The 24984-nt window shown below is 38.8% G+C and overlaps 1 protein-coding gene across 1 annotated transcript in view; it reads left to right on the top strand.

Annotated features, from left to right (window-relative positions):
• The first annotated feature begins 4565 nt into the window (after nucleotides 1-4565).
• CRPPA (CDP-L-ribitol pyrophosphorylase A) overlaps nucleotides 4566-24984 on the top strand; it is a 295374-nt gene continuing 274955 nt past the window's right edge. The window contains exon 1 of the mRNA XM_049785700.1: nucleotides 4566-4784. Coding sequence (XP_049641657.1) covers nucleotides 4705-4784 — 80 coding nt within the window. The 5' untranslated portion in view covers nucleotides 4566-4704. The remainder of the gene's footprint in view (nucleotides 4785-24984) is intronic.

The following is a 24984-nucleotide window of genomic DNA, read 5'->3' as shown; positions in this document are numbered from 1 at the left end:
TTTACTTTTGGTCTGAACATTTAATATATCGAATATAAAGTAAGTTGATGTAAAATTTAAAAAAAAGTGTTAAGTCTGCATTAGAATAAGCCTAAGCAATCTATTTAAACTGCACATTTTAAGGATAGAAAATACAGAAGTTAGGGTACTTGTTTTGCATATATGTTTTTCAGAGCACTGCTGTGGTAATCTCTGATTGAGCACAAAGTCAGGAGTAAGCCTTAAACACCACTGGGTATGGCCCACTATATTAAAAAAAAGGCACATTTCTGGGCCGCTATTTGGCCCACCATTAATCTATTAATCTAATCAAATTTTATGTAAGTAGGCAGTAGTAATTTAATTTTTCAAGTAATTAATTTTTAAAAGTAATTTAATTTTTATTGGGTGATAGTTTGCAAATGATTCCATATAAAGCATATAAGAAACACTATATACTTTTCAGACTTTTTCCTTTTTTTGTTTGTTTTGGACTACATTGGGTAGTGCTCAGATATTACTCTTGTTTTAGTGCTCGGAGATTTTTCTTAGTGGTGCTCAGGAGATGATGTGAAGGTTCAGGGAACAAACCCAGACTTCCAGCAAGTGTATCACACGCTTTAGTCCTTCTAGCTAATGTGCTGGCCCCTCTTCATATTCATATAAAGAGTTAAACTTTTCATTTTTATTTTATTTTTGGTTTTTGGGCCACACCTGGTGATGCTCAGGGGTTACTCCTGGCTCTGTGCTCAGAAATTGCTCTTGGCAGGCACAAGGAACTATATGGGATGCTGGGATTCGAACCAACTTTGGTCCTGTGTTGGCTGTTTGCAAGGCAAACACCCTACTACTATGCAATCTCTACAGCCCCAACTTTTAATTTTTATTTATTTTCTTTTGAAATTTTTGGCCACATCTGTTGGTATTTCATGCTTATAACTGGCTCTGTGCTCAGGGATCACTCCTGGCAAAGCTCAGGGGATAATATGTGATGTCGAAATCTCACCTGTATCGCTCATAGGCAAAGTAAGCATCCTATCAGCTATAGTATCTCTCCAGACTTAAAGAAGAGTTCAACTTTAATGTTATTAAATTCCAATTTATTACATCTCAAAGAATAAATACTTACCATTGTTTTTCTTTTATGGTTACATCGGAGAAACAAAGTAAATGGTTGAGCTTATTGATAATTGTTGTGACCTGAGTTCTGAACAATGGGGGACGCCATTTTGTAAAGGCCACATAGCAGGTTTCTGTTCAGGTACTGAGCAGGGAGAGACACCATTTTGTATGAGCCACATGGTATAAAACACATGCTAAGTTTTACAATGATATTATATAGTCTTACGATAGCTACTTTTCAGTTAACAGGTAACAATTGGATAAACTTTAACTATATTGAGAGAAATGGTAATAAAAATAAAAATTTAAAAGTAAACAGCCCTGGGGAGTGACAAATGATAATACTTTGGGTAGGGTGCTTACCTTCCACTCTGCCAACCTATTTTCATTTCCTACAACAACATAGTGTCACCTGAACCCTCCAGAGGTGATTCTTGTATGCAGAGCACTTCTGAGTTTGACTCCTAATGACCCTCCCAAAACTACATAGTATGCTTTCAAAAATAAGATAATAAAATAAACTATTTAATTTTATATGCTTCAATATCAAATGGGGTAAGTGGGTAAAATACCAAAAGTTATAACCCACCTTTCCTTTTATGAATGTGACATTAACTACTGATTTATAAATGGATAAGGAAAAATTAGTAAATAAATTACATATACCTCTATCTTTAATTAGCTGAATACATAATTCCTTTAATGAAACATTTCTAGGAGCTGAGCATGTGATACAAACCAAAGGTAGGAAACAAAGGGGAGTTAGTGAAAGCTCTTAAGATGGTAGGATGAAAACTTGCTTCAAAATCCTTGGTAGGGGATGCAGGGATGGACTCACTTGCCTGGACTGGATTAAGTTCTGAGTTTGATTTAGGGCACTCAACAATAAAGTCAATGATTGGACAGTTTTTGTTTGGACCATCTCTCCAACATAAAGGCTAATAATTATTTCCTAAAGTCCTTAACTAGACTGGCTATTTTACTAGCAAAATGTACTTGCTATAACTGGTCTCACTGCCAGACAAGTATGACATAAACAAGCTTGGCCTTTGACTTTGAGATGTTTATAGCTAGTAGTTCCTGTGTCAAGGGAAATATATGTATGTATGTACATATATATATACATATATGATATAGAAAAATATATTTTTGCTTTTGGCTTTTGGGTCATACCCAGTGGTGATCAGCGGTTACTAATGGCTCTGCACTCAGAAATCACTTCTGGCAAGGGGAACCTTCTGGGATGCTGGGGCCTGAACCTGCGTCTGTTGTGGTCAAGGCAATTGCTTTTCTTGCTGTGCTGTGCTATTGCTCCTGTCCAAGGAACAATATTCTGACCTGGCCAACTTATTCTGGCCAAAGGAAAAGATCTGAGAAGTTGTACTGAACAAGCTGCAGAAGGTAAACAACCTTTCATCTGTTGAGCTAACAAGTGAAAAACTGAATGAAGTCTCACAAATCAAGCCATCTAAGAAGTATTCCTCTTGTCCTCACAAGGCAAGGAAGAATTTCTAAGTGAGCCTGGGAGAAGCCTTTCGCTCTCATCAATTCTGGACATTAAAAATAATTACATAGTGAGAAGAGAAAGGTAAGAAAACAGGGCTGAAAGAAAACTTTTAGGAGTAAAGATAGCCCAGAAAAATGACTTCTGATGTACGTTTCAAACCTGTGCTATAAATCTGTTACTTCGATTACAAAAGGAAAGGTTATTGTGCGTACAGAGTTTACATTACATACAATCCTAACTGTTCACTACATTTCATAGCAAACAGCAAGGGCAAGGTCAGCTTCATAGATCAACTAAATATCTCTCTCTGTCTCTGTCTCTGTCTCTCTGTCTCTCTCTCTCTCTCTCTCTCTCACACACACACACACACACACACACACACACACACACACACACACACACACACACACACAGGCACTCAGGGATTATTCCTGGCTCAGAACTCAGAAATTAGATTCCTGGCACTGCTTGGCGGATGCCAGGGATTGAACCCGGGTCGGCCACATGCAAGGCAAATGCCCTACCTTCTGTGTCCTCAACAAAGGATCTCTAACACAAATAGAGCAAAGTCTAATTCAATCCCCTGGTCTAAGGGGATTAGATCTAAAACACCTCAGCAGTTTGGATCCCTTCTTTGTATTTGTTCAGAAAATGATCAACACTTTAGCTTTCTGAGATATTCATTTGTGTACTTTTCTGTAGTGAGCTTGGAACCTCATCGGCTGAAGGAAAATTAAAAAATACAGATATATCAGACTTAAATACCCAACTCAAAGCTAATGACAATAGAAACAAGAGAGGACATGCTAGACACAAAAGAGGACATGTTACACTAGCAGTCCGGGGGCTAAGAGTGGAGGTATAGGATGCATGCTGGGAATAGGGGCTGAGCGAAGCCAACACCAGGAGGGGGAATTGCTCTAATTGACTGTCACTATAGATCTTAAATCTAACTGTGAAAGACTTGCAATTTACATTGGTCTCAATAAAAAAAAAATCATAAAAATAAAGGAATACTGAATGACTTCAAGACAATATAGACAGAAATTTTATTGTTTCACAGAACAATTGAATGTGAATCATCTGGCTCTGCCTCATATTTCTATATCTTCCTACAAATAGAGGGGGAAAAAATAGTGGATAATACTAGGGGCAAGCAGACTCATGGCCATTGGGTGGCAATAAAAAATGATCAGCCCTAAATACCCAACCCAAAGTCAACGACCACAGAATCAAGGGACCTAAATCTACAACAAGCTATAATACAAAAGGTACCCGTTACACTAGCAGTCTTGCAGGGCACAAGGAGGGGAAATATGGGTTGCATGTTAGGAACAAAGGTGGAGAGAAGACAACATGGCTTTAATTCATTATCACTATGTACCTTAAATCCAACCGTGAAAGACTTCGTTCACAATGGTCTCAAGCAAACAAAAACAAAAACAAACCCAGATCTATTCCTTCTCCTTCCCTCCCTCCCTCCCTCCCTCCCTCCCTCCCTCCCTCCCTCCCTCCCTCCCTCCCTCCCTCCCAAGGACTGCAATCCCTTGGCCAGCTGGCTGCAAGGGGCAGGGGAAAGGACCCTACCCCTAAATAAACCTCACCTGACTCCCCCTCTGCAGGCCCCAAGCAGTAGACAGACAGACAGACAGACAGACAGACAGACAGACAGACAGACAGACAGATTGACTGGCCAGGAGCTGCATTTGGAATCTGCACAGGCCCAGCCTGCAGGAGCGAGCGGGTTTGCCCAAAGCAAGAGGCCAAGCCAGCCCTGCAGGGGCGCTGGGCCTGCAGGGGAGAAGCCGCCGGACCGGACCGTGCACTGGCCGCCTGCCTGCCTGCTGCTGCCTGCTGCTTGCGTTTTCTCTTTAGCCCGAGCCCGGGAGCTGCCCGCCCGGGACGCCCGGCGGATGGAGGAGGCCCGGGAGCCGCAGCCGGTGCAGCCGGTGCAGCCGGTGCAGCTGGAACCGAGACCTGGCCCGGGCAGCGCGCACGCAACCAGCCAGGGCGCTCAGGCGTCCAGCGCGCACCAGGCCCGGAGCCCTGGGGTGACAGTGTCGGCCGTGCTGCCGGCGGGGGGCAGCGGGGAACGCATGGGCGTCTGCACCCCGAAGCAGTTCTGCCCGGTGCTGGAGAGGCCGCTCATCAGCCACACGCTGCAGGCCCTGGAGAGGTAACGCACCCCCCTTTCCCCCCAAGTCTCCACCACCCCCGTTGTCTCCCTTCTGCAGCCCACCGCGGGCCCGACCTTGCAAGCTAACCAGCAGACGCTCTGCCCAGCGCCTTTGCTGCGCCCCAGCGCCGGGCCCTGCTGCAGGGCCAAATACCTTATGAAATAGGATACATATATATATATTTGATTATATCAGGGGATTCTGGAGCCCTTGGTATGATAAGGAATGTGTGTGTGATATTGTGAGTCTTTTGCCAATGATGTCACTTTTGTGGTAAAGTTTTGTCACTTTCTCTGGTAAAAGATGGGTTTCATAGATGATTCAATTTATCCAGGATATGCTGCTAAAATACCCACTTTATTTCAATTTAATTATCAGCAGTTCATTCCGGCCCACTGTGTGAGGGGTGGGGCGAGGGGTGTCTGAGTAGTTTATTTATTTATTTTTTGGAGCACCCTTGGGCACCCTCCTTTCATGCAGTGGCTATCTGGCCCCTCTTCACCCAACTTGGATCCAAGTCTGCAAGTCAGCACACAGTAGTAATACTGGGTGAATGTAGGGCCAGCTGCTGCAATTTGGATTTGCAGCTTAGAACTGCAAACCTCTGCAGATTGGGACACAGACAGGGTGGAAGTTGTGGCTAGCTAAGTTCTGGAATTCATTGAGGCCTTCTCCAGGCTAGATGCTTGAAGCAAAAATCATGGATTGGTTTGTTTGGTGGGAGGAAATGAAAGTAGGGGACACGGGGGGTGGAAGGGTGCTACCTAAAATCTGGAATGAATCGAGGCCTTATCCAGGCTAGATGCATGAAGCAAAATCATTGATCAGTTTGTTGAGGGCAATGAAAGCAGGAGGAGGAATAAGGTGGACTAGGAGAGTCATGGTGAGGCCTTAAAGAGGGCCGCACTGGGGGGTCAGATAGTGAGTACATGAGGAGGGCATTTGCCTTGCATGCAGTTGATGTAAATTCAATCCCAGACACTCAGCCTAACAGGAATAATTTCTGAGCACAGGGCAACGTGTGACCATTGAGCGACATCGGTGTGGCCCCAAACCACAAAACCAAACCGAAACCAAACCAATAAAATAAGAGAGCCTCCACTATTTTTTTTTAATGAGTTATGCCAAGACTGGCAGGGCAAAAGCCTACAGTATATCTTACTAAAGTATTTAAACACCACCCAGAAGCATATAGGGGTTGTTGAAGTTTGTTCAAGTGAGAAGTTTTTGAATTTCAAGGTGGTTTTTATTTGTTTTATTTAGTTAGTTTTGGGTAATGCCTCACAGACTGTAGTGAAGAAAAGTCTAGTGTCTAGCCAGCATGCACTCCAGAAAAGGGAGATTCACTTCCTCCTCTCTACACTTTCACACTGCCCAATAATTTTTACTGGCTGAATTTGGAAAATGCAAAAGTGTAAAGAGCCATAATCACACTTGATATTTGTAATCAGGTTGATGGCTATATCTTAATCTCACATGGACTCTGAAATAGTCTCAGGTCTTTCCTCTCTCACTTCTGTAAGACTCCCATTTTTTTTTTGGTGGTTGTGAAAAGAGAATTCCTTGCAGCAGTGTTTCAGTTTAGAGACATTGTGGTCTCTTAGCTTATATATGCAAGTAATCCAGTAGATAGAATGATTCTGGCTATTTATTAACTAGATGTAGAACACTGTACTCACTCACTTTTTTTGGTTGAGCACTTGGGGGGTTGAAGGAAGTTATACTTCTGACTTCCTGTTGCTTCTAACTTCTGTTACTACTGTATTCTCTGGCCCAGCACTACTCATTTTTATATTTAACTGCTTTCCTATGAGAATAAGTTGGCATTAATTTGCAATTTTGATCTGAGTTAGCCTTGAGATAGGCATGCTAAAAAGACATATTTAAGAGAAAAGACTGGGGGCCGGTGAGGTGGCACTAGAGGTAAGGTGTCTGCCTTGCAAGCGCTAGCCAAGGAAAGACCGCAGTTCGATCCCCCGGCGTCCCATATGGTCCCCCCAAGCCAGGGGCATTTTCTGAGTGCTTAGCCAGGAGTAACCCCTGAGCATCAAATGGGTGTGTTCCTCAAAACAAAACAAAACAAAAATAAATAAAAATAAAGAACTGTTCTGTATATGCCCTTTTCTTGGTAGAAACCAAAACAGTACTTAGGTAGTATCCTCAGTAACTGATCAAAATCCATATTTTATATTATGAATAACTGAATTTGTTTTTCTTTTAATTCCCAAATACCTTATGAAATATGATACATATATATTTGATTATATCAGGGGATTCTGGAGACCTTGTTATGATAAGGAATGTGTGTGATATTGTGAGTCTTTTGCCAATGATGTCACTTTTGTGGTAAAGTTTTGTCACTTTCTCTGGTAAAAGATGGGTTTCATAGATTATTAAATTTATCCAGGATATGCTGCTAAAATACCCACTTTATTTCAATTTAAAAGATAAATTATGCAAATTCAATAAGTAAGGTAAATAGGAGAAAGCATCTTATAAAATCTTATTTTTTCTGCTGGTTAGAGAAATTATGTGTTTACTGTATATTAAACATGATAAATAGTTCTCAATGTGGACATTTAGGTTATATTTTAGAGGGGTCAAACTTTCTGTTGCCAGTTATTTTGTATGTGCTCTCCAGAAACTCTGTGTTATCCTAAACCTATCACCAATACTTATTTTATTTCTCCTCAAAAGTTACACTTCCTTTTTTTTCAAATTTTTGCTATGTCTTTAATAGAGAATCAATAAATTCTGAGTAATCTTTATCTTTTATTGACTAAACATTTAAATATGAATTTTCAAACTAACCTATATGGGTTGAGTTTTGTTTTCTTAAATTTGAAACCAATATAAAACCAACTAATTAGGATCTGGAAAGAGGTCACACATGGCTCAAGAGGGAAAATGCAAAGATACATGAACAGTTTCGCTTTTAAATAAGGCCACTTAAAAGCTTTTTATTTCCATTCCTTCAATGCCACTTAAAGTTTCTTATTTTTATTTCTTCATCTATCCACAAAGTGGGATATAAAAAGTATAGCTATACATGGGAATATTGAATAAAAGAAGTGGGAGAGATAAAAGTTATATTTCTGGAAGAAAAGAGATGGATATGAAAATCCCCCAAACAATTACATATAAACCTTAATATAGATTAACTGCAAAAAAAAAACAAGCTGATTGAAGTTCTGGGATCTTAGAAAGAGTCTGAATTTAGAGGTTCAGGGTATCTCTGAAGGTGTGGTAGAGTAGAACTGTACAATGACAACTGGTTGAAACCTTCAAAAGAAACAGTTGGACTCCCTGATTCTTGTCAGAACACTGAAGGCTTATTATTTGGCTCCGAACCAAGAGAGTTAATTACAACATGAGGTGTCCCATGACAGTGCAGGAATTAAGAACAAGGCTGTCTTTGAAATGATGAAATTCTTGGATCCCATGGAAAACTCAGGACTTTTCAGCTTTTCAAACAGTATGCTAATATGCTCTATATATTCAGGCCCCTCCCTGCACTTCTATTTTGTGAAATGACTGGTATTTTAGATTTTGTTTATCTTCTGGAAAAACTATTTTTTTTATCAGATTAAATGAGACAAAAAAATCAAACACACAATTCTGAGACATGTGGGCAGGCAGCTTATTGGAATTGTTTGAGAGTATTTTTATAATTGTCATTTTGTGTTTGCATATATACTCATATATGTATCAAAATTATTCAGTTTTATGGATTATAGGTACTTACAACAGGATAAAATACAACTAATTTTCATCTCAGTACATCTCAGTACATCTCTTCACATCTCAAACCCTCTACTGGCTCCTCTACCCATCTGACACAACAGGACCACAGCAAAAATAATGGGGAAAACATGTAAAGACCCATCAAGCTCAATAAGTGAAAAACGATCACATGGAAGGCTCTACCAGCACAGCACCACCAGTTTTATAATCTCTCAGAGAATGATTGGTGACACTAGATTGAAGATTTTTAATGAGTTCAGAGAAGTAACGCACATGTAGTCCGCAGTGCACAAGAAAGTATGAGAGCCCATATGAGAAAACTACAATTAGAAGCAGCAGAAATGAAAAGTATGGTTTATGATAAAAAATGCAATGGAGGGGCAATGGAGGGTGAGGTGGCGCTAGAGGTAAGGTGTCTGCCTTGCAGGCGCTAGCCAAGGAAGGACCAAGGTTTGATCCCCTGGCATCCCATATGGTCCCCCCAAGCCAGGGGCAATTTCTGAGTGCTTAGCCAGGAGTAACCCCTGAACATCAAACCAAAAAAAACAAAAACAAAAATAAAAACAAAAAAAATGCAATGGAAGGTTTGAACAGCAGAATAATAATAGGAGAGGACGAGATTGATAACTTACAAAATGAAGTGTTGGAGGCCTATAGAAAACAACAGAGGATGGAAAAAAGAAATGAGGTCAGTTAAATGCAACAATATAAGATTCATCGAAGTCCTTAAAGAAAAAGAAGTCAAGTTCTGTGAAGAGCAGCTAGCTAAAGAAAGTACAGAGAATTTCCCAAAGTTGAGTACAGATATTTTGATTCAAGAAACCTAAAATGTCCATTGAAAATAGACCCACTTACTACCATTGCCATGATAATTGTCAGCTTAGTTATTTCTCTAACTGAACTAAGTGAGTGAGAGAAAAAGAATGCCTGTCTCAAATATAGGCAAGGGATGGGGGAGAAGGGAGATGAGTGACATTGGTGATGTGAAGGTTGCACTGGTGAAGAGGGGTTGTTCTTTTTTTATAACTGAAATCCAATTACAAACATATTTGTGATCTTGTCTCCCCAAACCCAAACAAAAAAATGAAAATAGACCCAGATAGCAAGATTCCAAGACACATTATAATTAAAATGAAAAAAAAAAAAAAAAAGACAAAGACAGAGACAGAATAATGAAACCAGCAAGATCAAAAGAGGAATATAGGAAAGTCAATAAGATTTACAATAGATCTATCAAATATAAACTAATGAGCCTGGAGAAAATGTAGGAATATGGTAAAAAAAAAAACCCACAATGAGACTAGCCTTTACCAAGAATAATCTATTTATGGAGATTGTCTTTCTAGATAATGATAAGGGATAATGGTAAGGAGTGATACAGACCTTCAATACCAGGCATCAATTTAGGAAATTCATAGTCTTGAAGCCAATATTGCTAAGACGTGTTAAAGGAACTTCTTTATTTTTTTTTATTTTTAATTATGAGAACAAAAATGCAAAGAAAGAGGACAAGGTAAAGTTACAGTGGAAGGACAATCACTCATAAATAGAATTCTCAGTAGTCCTATTGCTGATATCTTAACTTTGAACTTTTAGCCAAAGAACATTAAGAAAAATAAAACAGAACCTATGTACAGTTGCTTTGTCCCTCAAGTCCCCAGATTGTAGTACATAATATTTCTTAGCAGCATACAAAGTAATCTAAAGACATAACACTTATGTAACTAAAGGAACGTCTTTAAAAGACAACACAAACTTCTAAACACTTTGCCACTGAGGGGTGCCTATTATTCATGGTGCCTATGGTTACTTTCTTTAAGATTTCAAAAGGTCTGCTTATTTCTAGCTTTCTGTAGTTTATATTTTTTCAATGATGTATAACTGTTTCATTTTTACTAAATATGATATATCTGTTCAGGTTGTTATTTTTTATATCCATAAGGATTTTTATTGGAATCATGTATGTATTAATGCAGCACTCAGGCATTAACTATAGTATTTTCTAAGAAAAAGCCAGTAAACTTTTTTTTAGGATAAAACATGCTTTTATTTTATTTTTTAATTTTTGTATTGAGACCATTGTGAATTACAAATTCTTCATAGTGGTATTTTAGGCGCATAGTGATAGTGAATTTCTACCAACTCCATCAAAATTCCCAGTGTGCAACCCATACCTCACTCCTTAGTCCTCTGGGCCCCCTGGTCTACCAATGTAACAGGTCCAATTTAAGTTTAGATTGTTTGGGTTTCTTGATTCTATTGTCATTGACTTTAGCTTGGGCATTTAGTTCTGACTTTTTTTTGGGGGGGGGCACACCCAGTGGTGCTCAGGAGTTATTCCTGGCTCTGCGCTCAGAAATTACTCCTGGCAGGCTCAGAGGACCATATGGCTCAGGCCTCTCTCTCTGTCTTTCTCTCTTCCTTCCTTCCTTCCTTCCTTCCTTCCTTCCTTCCTTCCTTCCTTCCTTCCTTCCTTCCTTCCTTCCTTCCTTCCTTCCTTCCTTCCTTCCTTCCTTCCTTCCTTCCTCCTTCCTTCCTTCCTTCCTTCCTTCCTTCCTTCCTTCCTTCCTTCCTTCCTTCCTTCCTTCCTTCCTTCCTTCCTTCCTTCCTTCCTTTCTTTCGGGCCACACCTGGTAAAACTCAGGGATTACTCCTGGCTATGCACTTAGAAATCACCCCTGGCTTGGGGGTCCATATGGGATGACAGGGGAGATTAAACTGCAGTCCGTTCTAGGCTAGCGTGGTCAAGGCAAATTCCTTACTGCTTGTGCCACCACTCTGGCCCCTGACATTATTTTTCTACCCAATGCACCTGAAACAACTTGGCCTCTTGGTCTCATCCACATTTTTTTTCCCTTTCTCAGTTAGAAGAAAGATGCAGAAAGATGAGGCGAAATGAAGTAATTCATATCCCAATGTTCTATGAAAAATGCAGGAGCCTCTATCTAGGAGATACAAATTAAAAAAAGGATGGTGATGCAGATTTTTATTTATTTATTTTGAACAGGTACAGCAAAAGTTGGGTAAATTAGAAAAGAAATACCTTTGGCCTTAAAAAAAAAAAAAGGATTGCATCTACCCATGAAGCATATTGCCATTGACCATGGTCTTTTTTCTTGGTCCCAGGAAAAGTTGTACTCAATTGCAGTTGTCACATTCAGCCTTCTGTAACTATAAATCTTGTTTTTTGAACAGATCCTATGTCAAAGCCTGGTGTCACCGAGCATCTTCTGATTTCATCTCACTGTTAGGTGACGAGGCAGTGAGACCTGCCCTTTGAGCAAGTTGTTGCTTGTTTCCTGTCGTCAGGTTGTCATATGAACCTACCTTAGAACAAGTCAGTGCCATGACGACATTAGGGCCTCCCTTTTGGGGGGAACGAGTTAATTCCTGATGCTGGTGCAGAAAACCTTGCTGATGCCAAGAATGTGTTCCAAGGTTTGGGGTTGGATGGTTGGTGTCTGATCAACAGAAGCTTAAGTCGGTCACAAATGTTCAGGGTGGAAAGCTACCTCTGTACTATAACATTTATGAATTCCTTTCCCTGCAACATGACATTCTTTCTATATGTAAGATTTTCTTATTATAATATGCCTATGCAAAAAGGAACAATGCCACATGATACTATTGCTGCATATGGGGGCAAAAATAACATGCTAAATAATCACTATATCCTGATTCTCACTTGAACTCAGATCCCAAGTGAAACTTATTTAGTAGAATTTCCTACCAACGCTTTTATATTTTTATAGCCTTATTCAGAGTTTCTCTTAAAATTTCCTTAGTTTGACTCTTTTTATTCTGACAACATTGTATATTTAAAACGTAATACATTTTACATAGTCTTATTCATACTAATGCTTTTATAAATGTATATTTGTAAAAACAAGATGGTATGCGGTTAACTAAATATGTCAATATTGAATTACTATTGTGTTACTATTTCCATGAATTTAACTTTATTCATATAGCATGTATTGGTGTTGCCATGCCACAATTATTATTTTATTTTGGGGGGCCACACCCGGCGGTGCTCAGGGGTTACTCCTGGCAGGCACGGGGGACCATATGGGACACCGGGATTCGAACCAACCACCTTTGGTCCTGGATCGGCTGCTTGTAAGGCAAACACCTCTCTGCTATCTCTCCAGGCCCCACAATTATTTCTTTAAATGCTACTAATTTGGGGCCAGAGAAGATAGTACTGTGAGAAGGCACTTGCTTTGCATTTGATACAACATATCACAGATCTCCAGTAGTGATCCATGAATGCAGAGTCAGGAGAAAGCCCTGAACCCAACCAGATGTGGCCTCAAAACAAACAAACAAAACACATAACTTTCTAGTTTATTGTCTAGCTCAGGGACTTTCCAGAAATTGGTTGAGTGTTTCCAAAAATTTCAGAGTTTTGTTTTGGGGTTTAGAAGGACTTGAAATATAAATTGTCTAAGCAAAGATTATCATTGGAGACAACCTTGCTTCTCAGAACTGAGATTTAGGATTTAGCTAATTATGAATGGATTTGTGGACTCATAAGAGAGTTAACAGAACTACAGGCTTAGGAAAAGTTTATTATGAAAATGGGATATAATGAGAAAATGGGCTTTTGCTCCAGAGTAAAAGACTTAGTCTTGCATTTTGGCATAGTTGTATTCTTTGTTATATCCTTATTGGATGTGGAACTCTCACCTGGGGGACAGTCAACTGGGACTTATAGTTCATTTTTAGTGCTTAGATAAGACTTGTATTCATTTTTAGTGCTTAGATAAGACTGATAAGTATTTTTCTAAATTGTCTAAGTTAGCACCTAGACCTTATTTCATGGAGACAAAATGAAATAGACTGGATGAATAGCTTTTGGGGCTTGTCTCCCATTGCAGTGGCTTGATCAAATTCTGACTCTTATCTAAAATGGGCCTACTGCTATCTTCATTTTTTTGTTTTTGTTTTTATTTTTGGGTTTTTGGATCACACTCTGCAGCACTCAGGGGTTACTCCTGGCTCTATGCTCAGAAATTACTCCTGGCAGGCTCAGGGGACCATATGGGATGCTGGGATTCGAACCACTGTCCTTCTGCATGAAGGCAAATGCTTTACCTTCATACTATCTCTCTGGCCTCATACTGCTGGCTTCTTTTGCTCGCTTTTGTGTCCGGGAATAAGTATATGTTAGCCTGCTATATAATCTGCTAAACAGTCTGTTGTCTAGAGAATTTTAGTTTCCAAAGAAACATATTTTGCTCTCCTATATTCATTAATAACTGTTTATGATTTGAAGTTCTAGAAGAAACCTACTTCCAGTAATACCAATAAAGAGTATGAGCATACAGATCTAACATTTTAGTTGTAAAACCAACAAACAATGCTCAGGGATTACTCCAGGCTCTGCATACAGGATTCATTCCTGGTGGTGTTCACGGGACCATATTCAATGCTGGGATTGAACCCTGGTTGTGTGCAAGGCACATGATATATGTACTGTACTATCTCTCTAGTCCTGATATAAAATATCTTAAGGAAATAAAGTGTTATGAAAAAAATTAAGTTTATAATAATTAAAAATTTACTAAGGTACAATGTCAACAAGACAAGTTAGACAATGTCAACAAAGCAAGTTGCTTATGCTTATTCATACACAGTGAAAGTGAGCTAGGAGGGTGAAAATTTTGTCCCTTCCTCATAACATGTTTTGTTTCTTAAATTTTCTTAGAGGGAAGTTAGTGCTTATGTGCAGTCATCAAAAATCTTGTAATAAACTGACTTTCTATGCTGTCACCCACTGCTTAAAAATAACATTCAAGACTTTGTATTTGTAATATATATATTTTGCATAGACGTATATTGACATTTGACTTCATGTATCAGAGACTTGTTAATGTGGTTGATATGAGATAGTAATGAGTCTGCCTATCTCAAAAGTCTTGGAAGGGAAAAATCTATTTGCTGATTTGCATGTGCTTACGACAGAAACTTTGGATTTTGTGATTGAGATTAGATCATTTAGATCTTATAGTCTCTTTTCAGACTAAAAGCCCCTTTTTAATCTCCATCAACATAGTGCTTAGAAGAAGGAACTGAAGAGCCATCCAGACAAATGGTTCTCTACAGCTGTTGGGAGTCAACGTGTTTTTGTGATGGGGTCATTTAACCTTGAATGACTGCCACACACATGAGTACTGTTCACACTTCCAGTAGCAGGATCACCTGGACCTTGGCAAGCTTATGTTGTGAAGGTTGGGAACCTGTTTCGAAGGATGGGAACCAGGAGCACTAGGCCACCTGGCGTGAGCAGCCCTGTCTGGCTGTGCTTGCTAATTGCTGAACTAAGATACTTGTGCTTTCTAATATCTAAATCCAAGCACAGTTGCAGACTTAAGGAAAGCATTCAATAGATAAGATATGGTGAGAACAAAAACAGGTTTATTCAAGTGTTAGCAATCTGAGAATGTGGCAGATTTGCCCTCCCAAACTGCCATGTCTCCATCATCATAAAATGTCGCTTTACGGGCAAGGGAACAGGGAGGCATATATTAAGGAAAGCTGGGTGCCACAGTGGTAAATAAATCCCCTCTAAGGCTTGAGACACATTCTATTTTACCTGCAACCCTGCTGTTTTTTAAATTTTGATATTTCATGCCTTTATTTGAGAGTGCTCAACATCACCAAATTTCTAATGAGCACGGCATAATGATAATGATGATGATGAAATAATAATAATTCTGGTAAAAAATAAATTGAAATCCACAAACTCCCAGGTGGTGCCTCACTTAAAACTTGGTGGGTTCATGTGCATTACTTTGTTTCAGTGAGAGTGATACTGGTTTATGTGTGTGTGTGCATATGTATAAAATCCAGGTCTCATGATTGTGGTACATTGTGATGATTCAGAGACATTGGAGTACGAGGAAGAGTTCATGGTAGTGGATCAGGTCCTGTCTCATATTCTCAGTCTCTGCCACTTTAATTTGTTGACATCTCAAATACTGCATCTCTGGAATCTCATTCCATTCAAGAATAGACTGAGGGAAAAAGTACTAGGCGATATTTTGCAAAGTGGATGTTTTGAGTAAGGGTTCAAGTTGTCCTTTTCTTTGGGGGAAAGAAGAGATAAGAGCAACTATTCTTGACTAAAGAATATTAGAGTTACAGTTATTCATTGCCCCCAAATCCAGAGAGACAGAGACTGCCAATTTGGGATGCACGTTACATCGGGATTTTTATTTATTAATACTTTTACCTGGGCACCCAGGGGTCCGGCCATTTCCTGATGAAGCTTATGTCTGTAGACCCAGAGCCCTAACAGCTTACCTCTTTTATACATTTCAGAGTTATTCCATACAGCAACCATTTAATTATTCAAAGACAATGCAACATTTGACTTGACATGTGAGACAATAGTTCCTTAAATTTAACCACCAATATCCTTTCTCATTCCACCCACATCCCATGTCAACAAACCATAGCCTTCTCTGCCTACACATGTTTGACCTATATTATACCCATGTCAGAGCCCAGTTCAATGTATAGCATAGATATGATGTGGGCAAGATTGCACACAATGCTATTACCAAAATAGCAGGGGTGGACTTACTGGTTAATCAGAAGGCCTCCTTTCTTCCAGTGGTCCTCAAACTATGGCCTGCGGGCCACATATAGTATTTTATCTGTTTTGTTTCTCCATTGCAAAATAAGATATATGCAGTGTGCATACGAATTCGTTCATAAGTTTTGTTTTTACTATAGTTAGACCCTCCAATGGTCTCAGGGACAGTGAACTGGCCCCCTGTTTAAAAAGTTTGAGGACCCCTGCTAGGCTCAGAGGCCTAGGCTGCTTGTCATGACTACAATTAACCCTAAGTGAATTAAGCAACTTTTATAATAATGGTTACCATGAACTGTTCAATAGGGAATTTGGTGAAAGAGTCCCTCAGTTTAATTCTTATGTTTGAACCAAGTCACTGGTATTTTTGGATGTGTTCTTACACCCCCATATATACCGATAATGCCATGTGGCTTTATTTCTTGTTTGCATAGGCACATTAAAACGGGAAAATACTATACATACAAATAAGTTCTTATCTAATAGAGATGGGAACACACAAATCTTGTAGTGCAATGGGACCTTACACCCTGAACATTGACATAATGACCTGGCACAGGCCTCAGAAGAATGGGCATTTTCCATTCACCCCTGATTTAGGGAAGCCATCTACGAAACATCCATGGTTGTCTATAACATCACCTGGAAGCAATCCTCTACCAGGGAAGACCCTACTGCTGCTCTGACATCAACCTACTCAAAAGAGACTTCCCTTAACACTGAGAAGACTTAACAACAATGACCTGCTTACTGGACAGGGCTTTCTGCATTGCCCTTTAATTGTGAGGTGAAACGAGAGGATGCTCACACCAGCCTGACTTTAATGTAGGATATGCAGATTACAGGATCATTAATACAGAAACCTGATGCCAACAATAGAGACTGCATGAAAAATAAAACTCTATTGGCACTACAGTCAATGACTTGGGTTGAACAAATTAGTTTGCCTGGTGCCTAGAGTTGGTCTTATGCCAGAAAACTTCAGGGGTAGGGTCTCCTTGTATTTAGGCCAAGGCTTTTCCTTTCCATGTCCCCCATATTTTGGTGGGCCTATGCAAACAATATTTGCCACTCTAACACCATTTTCACTGTGCTTCTTTGACTCTAAACCTTAAAACAACCATTTAAAATTTTGATGTTAACTTAAACTAATATGCATATGCATGAAAATGTAAAAAAATACTATGCCTTCAATGTTTAAGGAGTCACATAAATTTCATGGCTTTATATTGCTTTGTGTACTGCTAAGAAAAGTTATAATGTACTACAATCTGGGGACTTGTGGATAAAGTAATTGTACATGGGTTCTGTTTTATTTTTTCTTAATGTTCTTTAATTGTAAGTTCAAAATTTAGGCGTCAGCAGGGGGATTTCTTCTGAGAACTCTGTTTATGGGTGATTGTCCTTCCACTGTAACTTTACCTTGTCCTCTTTCTTTGCATCATCATTCTTATAATTAAAAATAAAAAATTAAAAATAAAATAAGATCATCATGCAAAAATAATAATGGTTAACAAAACAAATTAGTATATTAGTATAATACATTTCAGACTTTAACAGGAGCTGGCAAATGTTAGTTTTGAATTCAATAACACAACTCTAAATTTCTTTTTTTTTTAGGAAGCCCACCCTAGGCAAATTTTGTTGTTGTTGCTGCTGTTTTTGAACCACGCAGGTTAGAGCTTAAGAGTTACTCCTGACACTGTGCTCAAAAATACTCCTAGCAGTCTTAGAGGACCTTATGGGATGCAGGAAATCGAACATAGTTTGGACACATACAAGTCAAACCACTATCACTCTAGCCCTAATTCCACAGGGATTTTCAAGGGGTGGGGTTCCTCCTGGCATTTTTTGACACAGTTGCCAATTGGATGGTGATTCAACGGGAAGGTTCTAGTATGTGGTGCTGTTGGCGCTAGTGCAGTGCTCGAAATCACCGGAGCTATTTCTTTATTGATGCAAGGTGTCATCCAGTGCCATAGCCTATAGTGCTGGGGCTGGCAATGCTTCACAGAACTTGTGATGTCTTAGATTAAACCAGGCCACATGCAAGGTAAGCATCTTAACCCGTGTGCCATCTCTCCTGATCCTCAGCTTTAAATTTTTGGGGAGATTGTTTTCAGCAGTTCTTTCCACCTCATTATATGGGCAATAAAACTATTGGTCTTAATCAACCTAAGATTATTGTGAGTCATCAAGAATCCTGGAAGTTTATTTTCAGTGTATTTATTTATGGTTTATTTGATTTCCTCACTATTCTCTTTCACTTTAACTTGACTTTTCTGTGTATGTTAAAAACCGATTCTGTATTTTTTGACAATGGCTGCATGTTCTATTTGAACAGGATAGACTGGAAAGAAATATATCAATGTTAATCTAATGAATGTGAATTGCTGAATTTTCTTAGAGAGAAGGGATAGAATAGGGAGGATAGTAAAATTGATGTTTAAGAACCATTTACTGTGCTTTTAGTTGAGTGACTGCTCAGGTACTGAGATTTGACTTTGAATTTTTTTTTTTTGATGAAAGGGTCAAGTCTGAGTTAAAAGGATAGAAGGCCTGTATTTTGTACTGGTCAGATGGTTAATTTGTGTTAAGTTTCTGTTGGCCCTTATAATTTATATTGGTTTTTATATTTGATTTTTATATTTTTTGTTTGTTGAGAACAGCTTGATATTTGTTGTTTTTTTTTTTTTTTTGGTTTTTGGGCCACACCCTGTGACGCTCAGGGGTTACTCCTGGCTATGAGCTCAGAAGTTGCTCCTGGCTTCTTGGGGGACCATATGGGACACCGGGGGATCGAACCGCGGTCCATCCTAGGCTAGCGCAGGCAAGGCAGGCACCTTACCTCCAGCGCCACCGCCCGGCCCCTGTTGTTTTTGTTTTTACTGAGTATTTTTTTTCTTTGTTATTGGGCCACACTGGTGATGCTCAGGGGTTAACCTTGGCTCTGCACACAGGAATAACTCCTGTCAATATTGGGGGAATATAAGGGATGCTGGAATCAAATCTGGATTCGTTGCATGTAAAGAAAACACTCTACCCACTGTGCTGTTCTCTCCAGAACTCTTGTTTGTTTTTAGACTGCACCTAGCAGTGTTTAGAGGCTGCTTCTAGTATATTGCTTTGGATTGTTTCTAGTGATGTTCCCCTGAACATAAATGGTGTTTGAAATTAAACTCAGGCTATCTCTTGGAAAAAACATGCAATTTAGCCCTTTGAAGAATTAATGTCCATGATCCCCCCCCACCCCAATCTGATATTTTGATGCTAGAATATCAAGGAGGGTATGGAGAAATGGGAATATACAAATTAGGGTCCAAGGAAAATTCATAGGTTTAATTTCTTTGAAGACTATCTTGACAGTATACTGTAGCTACCACCATTCTTCTGGGCCAAGTTGCTACATTTTTTTTTTTTTTTTTTTTTTACATTTTTAAGAGTATTTTAGAGGGATTAACTAAGTCTTTGTTTTCCATCTTTAAATAAGAAGCATTAAATGTTCTATTTTAAACTCATTAAACAGTCTGAGCAGTTTAGGTAATAATTACCATTCTGGGAAAAAATAGCATCTGAGATATTATTTCTTGCTTAAAGTATGGATGTAATGGAGTTTGAGATGAGATTTGGATTTGCCTGTGGAATGTGCTAGGAAGGAAATACTCAAGAGAACTTGATAAAATCCTGCCACAGGGGGTTTGGTGTGGACTTGCCTTCAGCCAAGGAGGTCTACCAGATCCATTGATTCAGCAAATATTTGTTCAGTAAGCACTGTGTGTGGTAATTAAGGTCTTTTTCAGTCTCATGATTCCATATTATTAAATCCTAAGACTGTAAAACACTTTTAATTCTATAACTAGGAAAGAATGTGAATAAGTCCTTTGAAATGCAAACAGTTCTTAGAAAGGCTTGCCAGTGCTAGAAATATGATTGGTTTCTGAACAGAATAGCATAGTAAACCCGTTATTTAAAAGTGATATAAAACATTATTTTCTGCTTGTTAAAAATATTGTGACTGGTTATAGGAATTACATTTTACAGTATGACAGTGACAAATGCCTGTTTGCATACGTATTTTAAAGGAAATTTCACAAAACAGCCCAAATCTTACCATTTGCTGGGTATTTCACTTTTCTATGTTAATTTTTTTTCTGTTTTATTTACCCAAAAATATTAGTAGAAGACTGGAGAGTGAGAGTACAATGGGTAATACTCTTGACTTGCATGTAGACAAACTTGGCTCAATCCCCAGCACTGCATATGGTGCTCCATGCCTTGCCAGTGATCTCTGAGCACAGAACTTAGAGTAGTATCTGAGTGCCTCCATGATTGATCCCTTTGTGCTAAGCTAGGAACAAGCTCTGAGCACAGTAAAGTGAGGCCCCAGTACACACACAGACACACACACACACAGACACACACACACACACACAGAAACACATGTCTAATAAGTTGATTTGCTAATATTATAATGGGCCCTGAAACTTCCAATTTAAAAGCACTTATTTAGAAAATGAATAAAATTGGGGCTGGAGCAATAGCACAGAGGGTAGGACATTTCCCATGCATATGGCTGATCTGGGTCAGTCTCTTGAATCCCTTATGGCCCCCCAGCCTGTCATGAGTGATTTCTGAGTGCAGAGCCAGGAGTAACCCGAGTGCTGCCAAGTGCATTCCCCCAAACAAACAGATGAATACAATTGTTTAAACTAATCTAAATCCATAGCATATTTATTTTTAATTATTTGTATCTAAGTTAAACTGCTTTCTGTTCAGGGGAACATAGTGAATAGTGTTTATAACTAATGTATTCCAGTAAAGTCATTATTTACCTTTCATAATTAAATTCATTGATTAAATATCTGATAGTTCATAGCAAGCAATAGCTATTAATGATTATGCCTTTTAATCTATTTGAACATTTAATTCACTGGAATTTTTATCAAGAAATAGCAACATAATACATTTAATTTTTGACCTATTTTTTTGGGTAAAATATGCTATATAAAGCAATAGAAGTGACTAACTTGTGGCTATGTTAAACTCTTGCTTTATGGAACAGTCTTGTCACTGATTTAAACTAAATTAAACTAAAACAAAGCTTAGTGTGATGTATCTGTAGCAATTGGAATATATTTGATTACTTTAATTCTTTTCAATAAATCAAGAGAAGTTTTATTCCTGTTTTAAGACTTTATCTTTCTTGTTTAGATATGTAGTAGATATTTGTTGATATCTTTATGAGGGCATAAATTCTGTCTATTGTCTAAGTTAGTGCCTGAAAACCATAGGTGTTATTTATTAAAAGACTAAATGAATATCTAAATGAATACATATTTTTTAATGATAGGAAGATGGCCAGATTAGAAAAATTGACTTTCTTTATCACAAAAGCAACAGAGAAAACCAAACAAGTCTTTTTTTGACCTTCTCTTTTTGTCCTTTCTTCTTGACTATCTTTGTGCATTTATAGAGGTTCATGGTATGAGTTCCAACAGTCAAACTTTGGGGTCCAGCTTGATCCCTTCATTTCCTAGGTGGTAAGGCATAAGATACCAACTCTGTGTCTTATGTAAAAGGAAAGTAATCATGAATCACATAGAGTTTCTGTGAATGCTGAGTGAGCTACTGTAAACAATATATATAGCATATGTCATTTAGCAGAATTCATATAATTTAACTGCTCTTTCTAATATTAATATTAATGACTTCCAGTTTTGGGAGGAATCTCCATATTGCTTTCCATAAAGGTTGAACTAGACGGCATTCCCACCAGCAGTAGATAAGAGTTCCTTTCTCTCCACATCCCCGCCAACACTGCTTGTTCTCATTCTTTGTGATGTGTGCCATTCTCTGGGGTGTGAGGTGGTATCTCATCGTTGTTTTGATTTGCATCTCCCTGATGATTAGTGATGTGGAGCAATTTTTCATGTGTCTTTTGGCCATATGTATTTCTTCTTTGTCAAAGTGTCTGTCCATTTCTTCTCCCCATTTTTTGATGGGATTAGATGTTTTTTTCTTGTAAAGTTCTGTCAATGCCTTGTATATTTTGGAGATTAGCCCCTTATCTGATGGGTATTGGGTGAATAGTTTCTCCCACTCAATGGGGGGGGCTCTTGTATCCTGGGCGCTATTTCTTTTGAGGTGCAGAAGCTTCTCAGTTTAATATATTCCCATCTGTTAATTTCTCCTTTCACTTGCTTGGATAGTGCAGTTTCCTCCTTGAAGATGCCTTTAGTCTCAATGTCCTGGAGTGTTTTACCTACGTGTTGTTCTATATATCTTATGATTTCAGGTCTGATATCGAGGTCTTTAGTCCATTTGGATTTAACCTTCGTACATGATGTTAGCTGGGGGTCTAAGTTCAATTTTTTGCAAGTGGCTAGCCAGTTGTGCCAACACCACTTGTTGAAGAGGCTTTCTTTGCTCCATTTAGGATTTCTTGCTCCTTTATCAAAAATTAGGTGATTGTATGTCTGGGGAACATTCTCTGAGTATTCAAGCCTATTCCACTGATCCGAGGGCCTGTCCTTATTCCAATACCATGCTGTTTTGATAACTATTGCTTTGCAGTACAGTTTAAAGTTGGGGAAAGTAATTCCTCCCATATTCTTTTTCCCAATGATTGCTTTAGCTATTCGAGGGTGTTTATTGTTCCAAATAAATTTCAAAAGTGCCTGATCCACTTCTTTGAAGAATGTCATGGGTATCTTTAGAAGAATATACCCTAGGAACACAAAAATACAATACAAAAATCACTTCCTTACACCTGTATTCATTGCAGCACTATTTACCATAGCAAGACTCTGGAAACAGCCAAGATACCCTTCAACAGATGAATGGCTAAAGAAACTGTGGTACACATACACAATGGAATATTATGCAGCTGTCAGGAGAAATGAAGTCATGAAATTCTCCTATACATGGATGTACATGGAATCTATTATGCTGAATGAAATAAGTCAGAAGGAGAGAGAAAAACGCAGAATGGTCTCACTCATCTATGGGTTTTAAGAAAAGTGAAAGACATTTTTGCAATAATTTTCAGGCACAAAAGAGAAAAAAGGTGGAAGTTACAGATCACCTCAGGAAGCTCACCACAAGTGTGATGAGTTTAGTTAGAGAAATAACTACATTTTGAATTGTCCTAATAATGAGAATGTATGAGGGAAATGGAAAGCCTGTCTAGAGTACAGGCAGGGGTCAGGTGGGGAGAAGGGAGATTTGGGACATTAGTGATGGGAATGTTGCACTGGTGATGGGTGGTGTTCTTTACATGACTGAAACCCAAATACAATCATGTATGTAATAAAGTTGGTTAAATAAAAAATATTAAAAAAATGTTAATGACATTTTGCACACACCAAGCTTTGGGGTGAAGTCATTGTTTTCTATACCTTCTGAGCTGTCAGTCTTAAGGAGCTAGAAAATAAATAATGCCCAATAAAACTCTGGTGATTAGTAGTATGGAAGCCAGATAGCCATCAGTGAAAACTTCCTGGTATGGGTCCTATCTTAACTGAAAGCTTCTGAAGAGCAGCAGGTAAGCACTAAACCCTGGCTAGGTAGGTGGGAAGGGGGAAGTGAGAAGAAATGGAAATAGTTAAGAGACAGAGGGAAAGGAAGCAACTTGACAAAGTGAGAAACACGATGTTATAGGAAGGGTTTTATCAATAACTGAAAGAAAATAATTACTAAATAAGACATCTCAACAATTGCTGGTTTTATTTTGTCTCTTGGTTTTGGGGCTACCCTTGGAGATGCTTACTTCTGCATGCAAGAATCTCTCCTGGTAGTGCTCTGGGGACAATATGGAGTTCCAGAGATTGAACTCAGGTAGGGCAAGTACCCTAATCTTTGCTATTGCTTTAGCCCTAATTTGTTTTTTTTGGTAGACAGTTGCACATTACTTTGTATCTTTTATACAATATATTTTTTTTTTGTTTTTGGGTCACACCCGGCAGCGCTCAGGGGTTACTCCTGGCTCTAAGCTCAGAAATTGTCCCCCGGCAGGGTCAGGGGACCATACGGGATGCCGGGATTCGAACCCCTGTCCTTCCGCATGCAAGGCAAATGCTTTACCACTGTGCTATCTCTCCAGCCCCTATACAACATTTTAAACACATCTTTACATTTATACATTTTCTACTACTAATTGTTTCCATTTCTTTTCAAGACGTGTTTAAGCTAAATAGCTACTAGCCTGATGTTCCTTAATGTTAGTTCTACTGCCTCCCATGGGGGCTGCTGGGAGGAAGGAAGGAAGGAAGGAAGGAAGGAAGGAAGGAAGGAAGGAAGGAAGGAAGGAAGGAAGGAAGGAAGGAAGGAAGGAAGGAAGGAAGGAAGGAAGGAAGGAAGGAAGGAAGGAAGGAAGGAAGGAAGGAAGGAAGGAAGGAAGGAAGGAAGGAAGGAAGGATGCCCCATGGAGGCTGCTGGAATGATAGTTGGGCAGAAGTTTTTGTTTAATTGTGGTATGTTTTCTCTTTATATACTTAAAAAAGATAGACTTCCAGGGTGGCAGTGAGCAATTTTTAAATTTTTGATCAAATTTTATTATGTTTGGAATCATCTGGAATAGGACACATGTAAACAATCTTACCGGCTAAGAATTCCCAGGGTTGTAAAATGATCTTTATTTAGTCTATATCATGAGCCAGAAACAGTTTACCTGGTTTGGGACTATTTGGCTATAGAACAGTGACCTTGATATTAGTTCGAACACTGGTGTTTAAGAGAAATCTGCCAATTGGTGTAGTTGACTGTTGGCAAATCAGAATGTTAGGAGCTCTTTAGTATATTTTATATACAGAAACCAAAATAAAAAAATTCCTGGTATCTTGTGTATTGCACAACAT

This window comes from Suncus etruscus, chromosome 13 (genome assembly GCF_024139225.1).
Source record: "Suncus etruscus isolate mSunEtr1 chromosome 13, mSunEtr1.pri.cur, whole genome shotgun sequence".
Classification (NCBI taxonomy): Eukaryota; Metazoa; Chordata; class Mammalia; order Eulipotyphla; family Soricidae; genus Suncus; species Suncus etruscus.
This window is presented reverse-complemented; position numbering and strand designations above follow the sequence as displayed.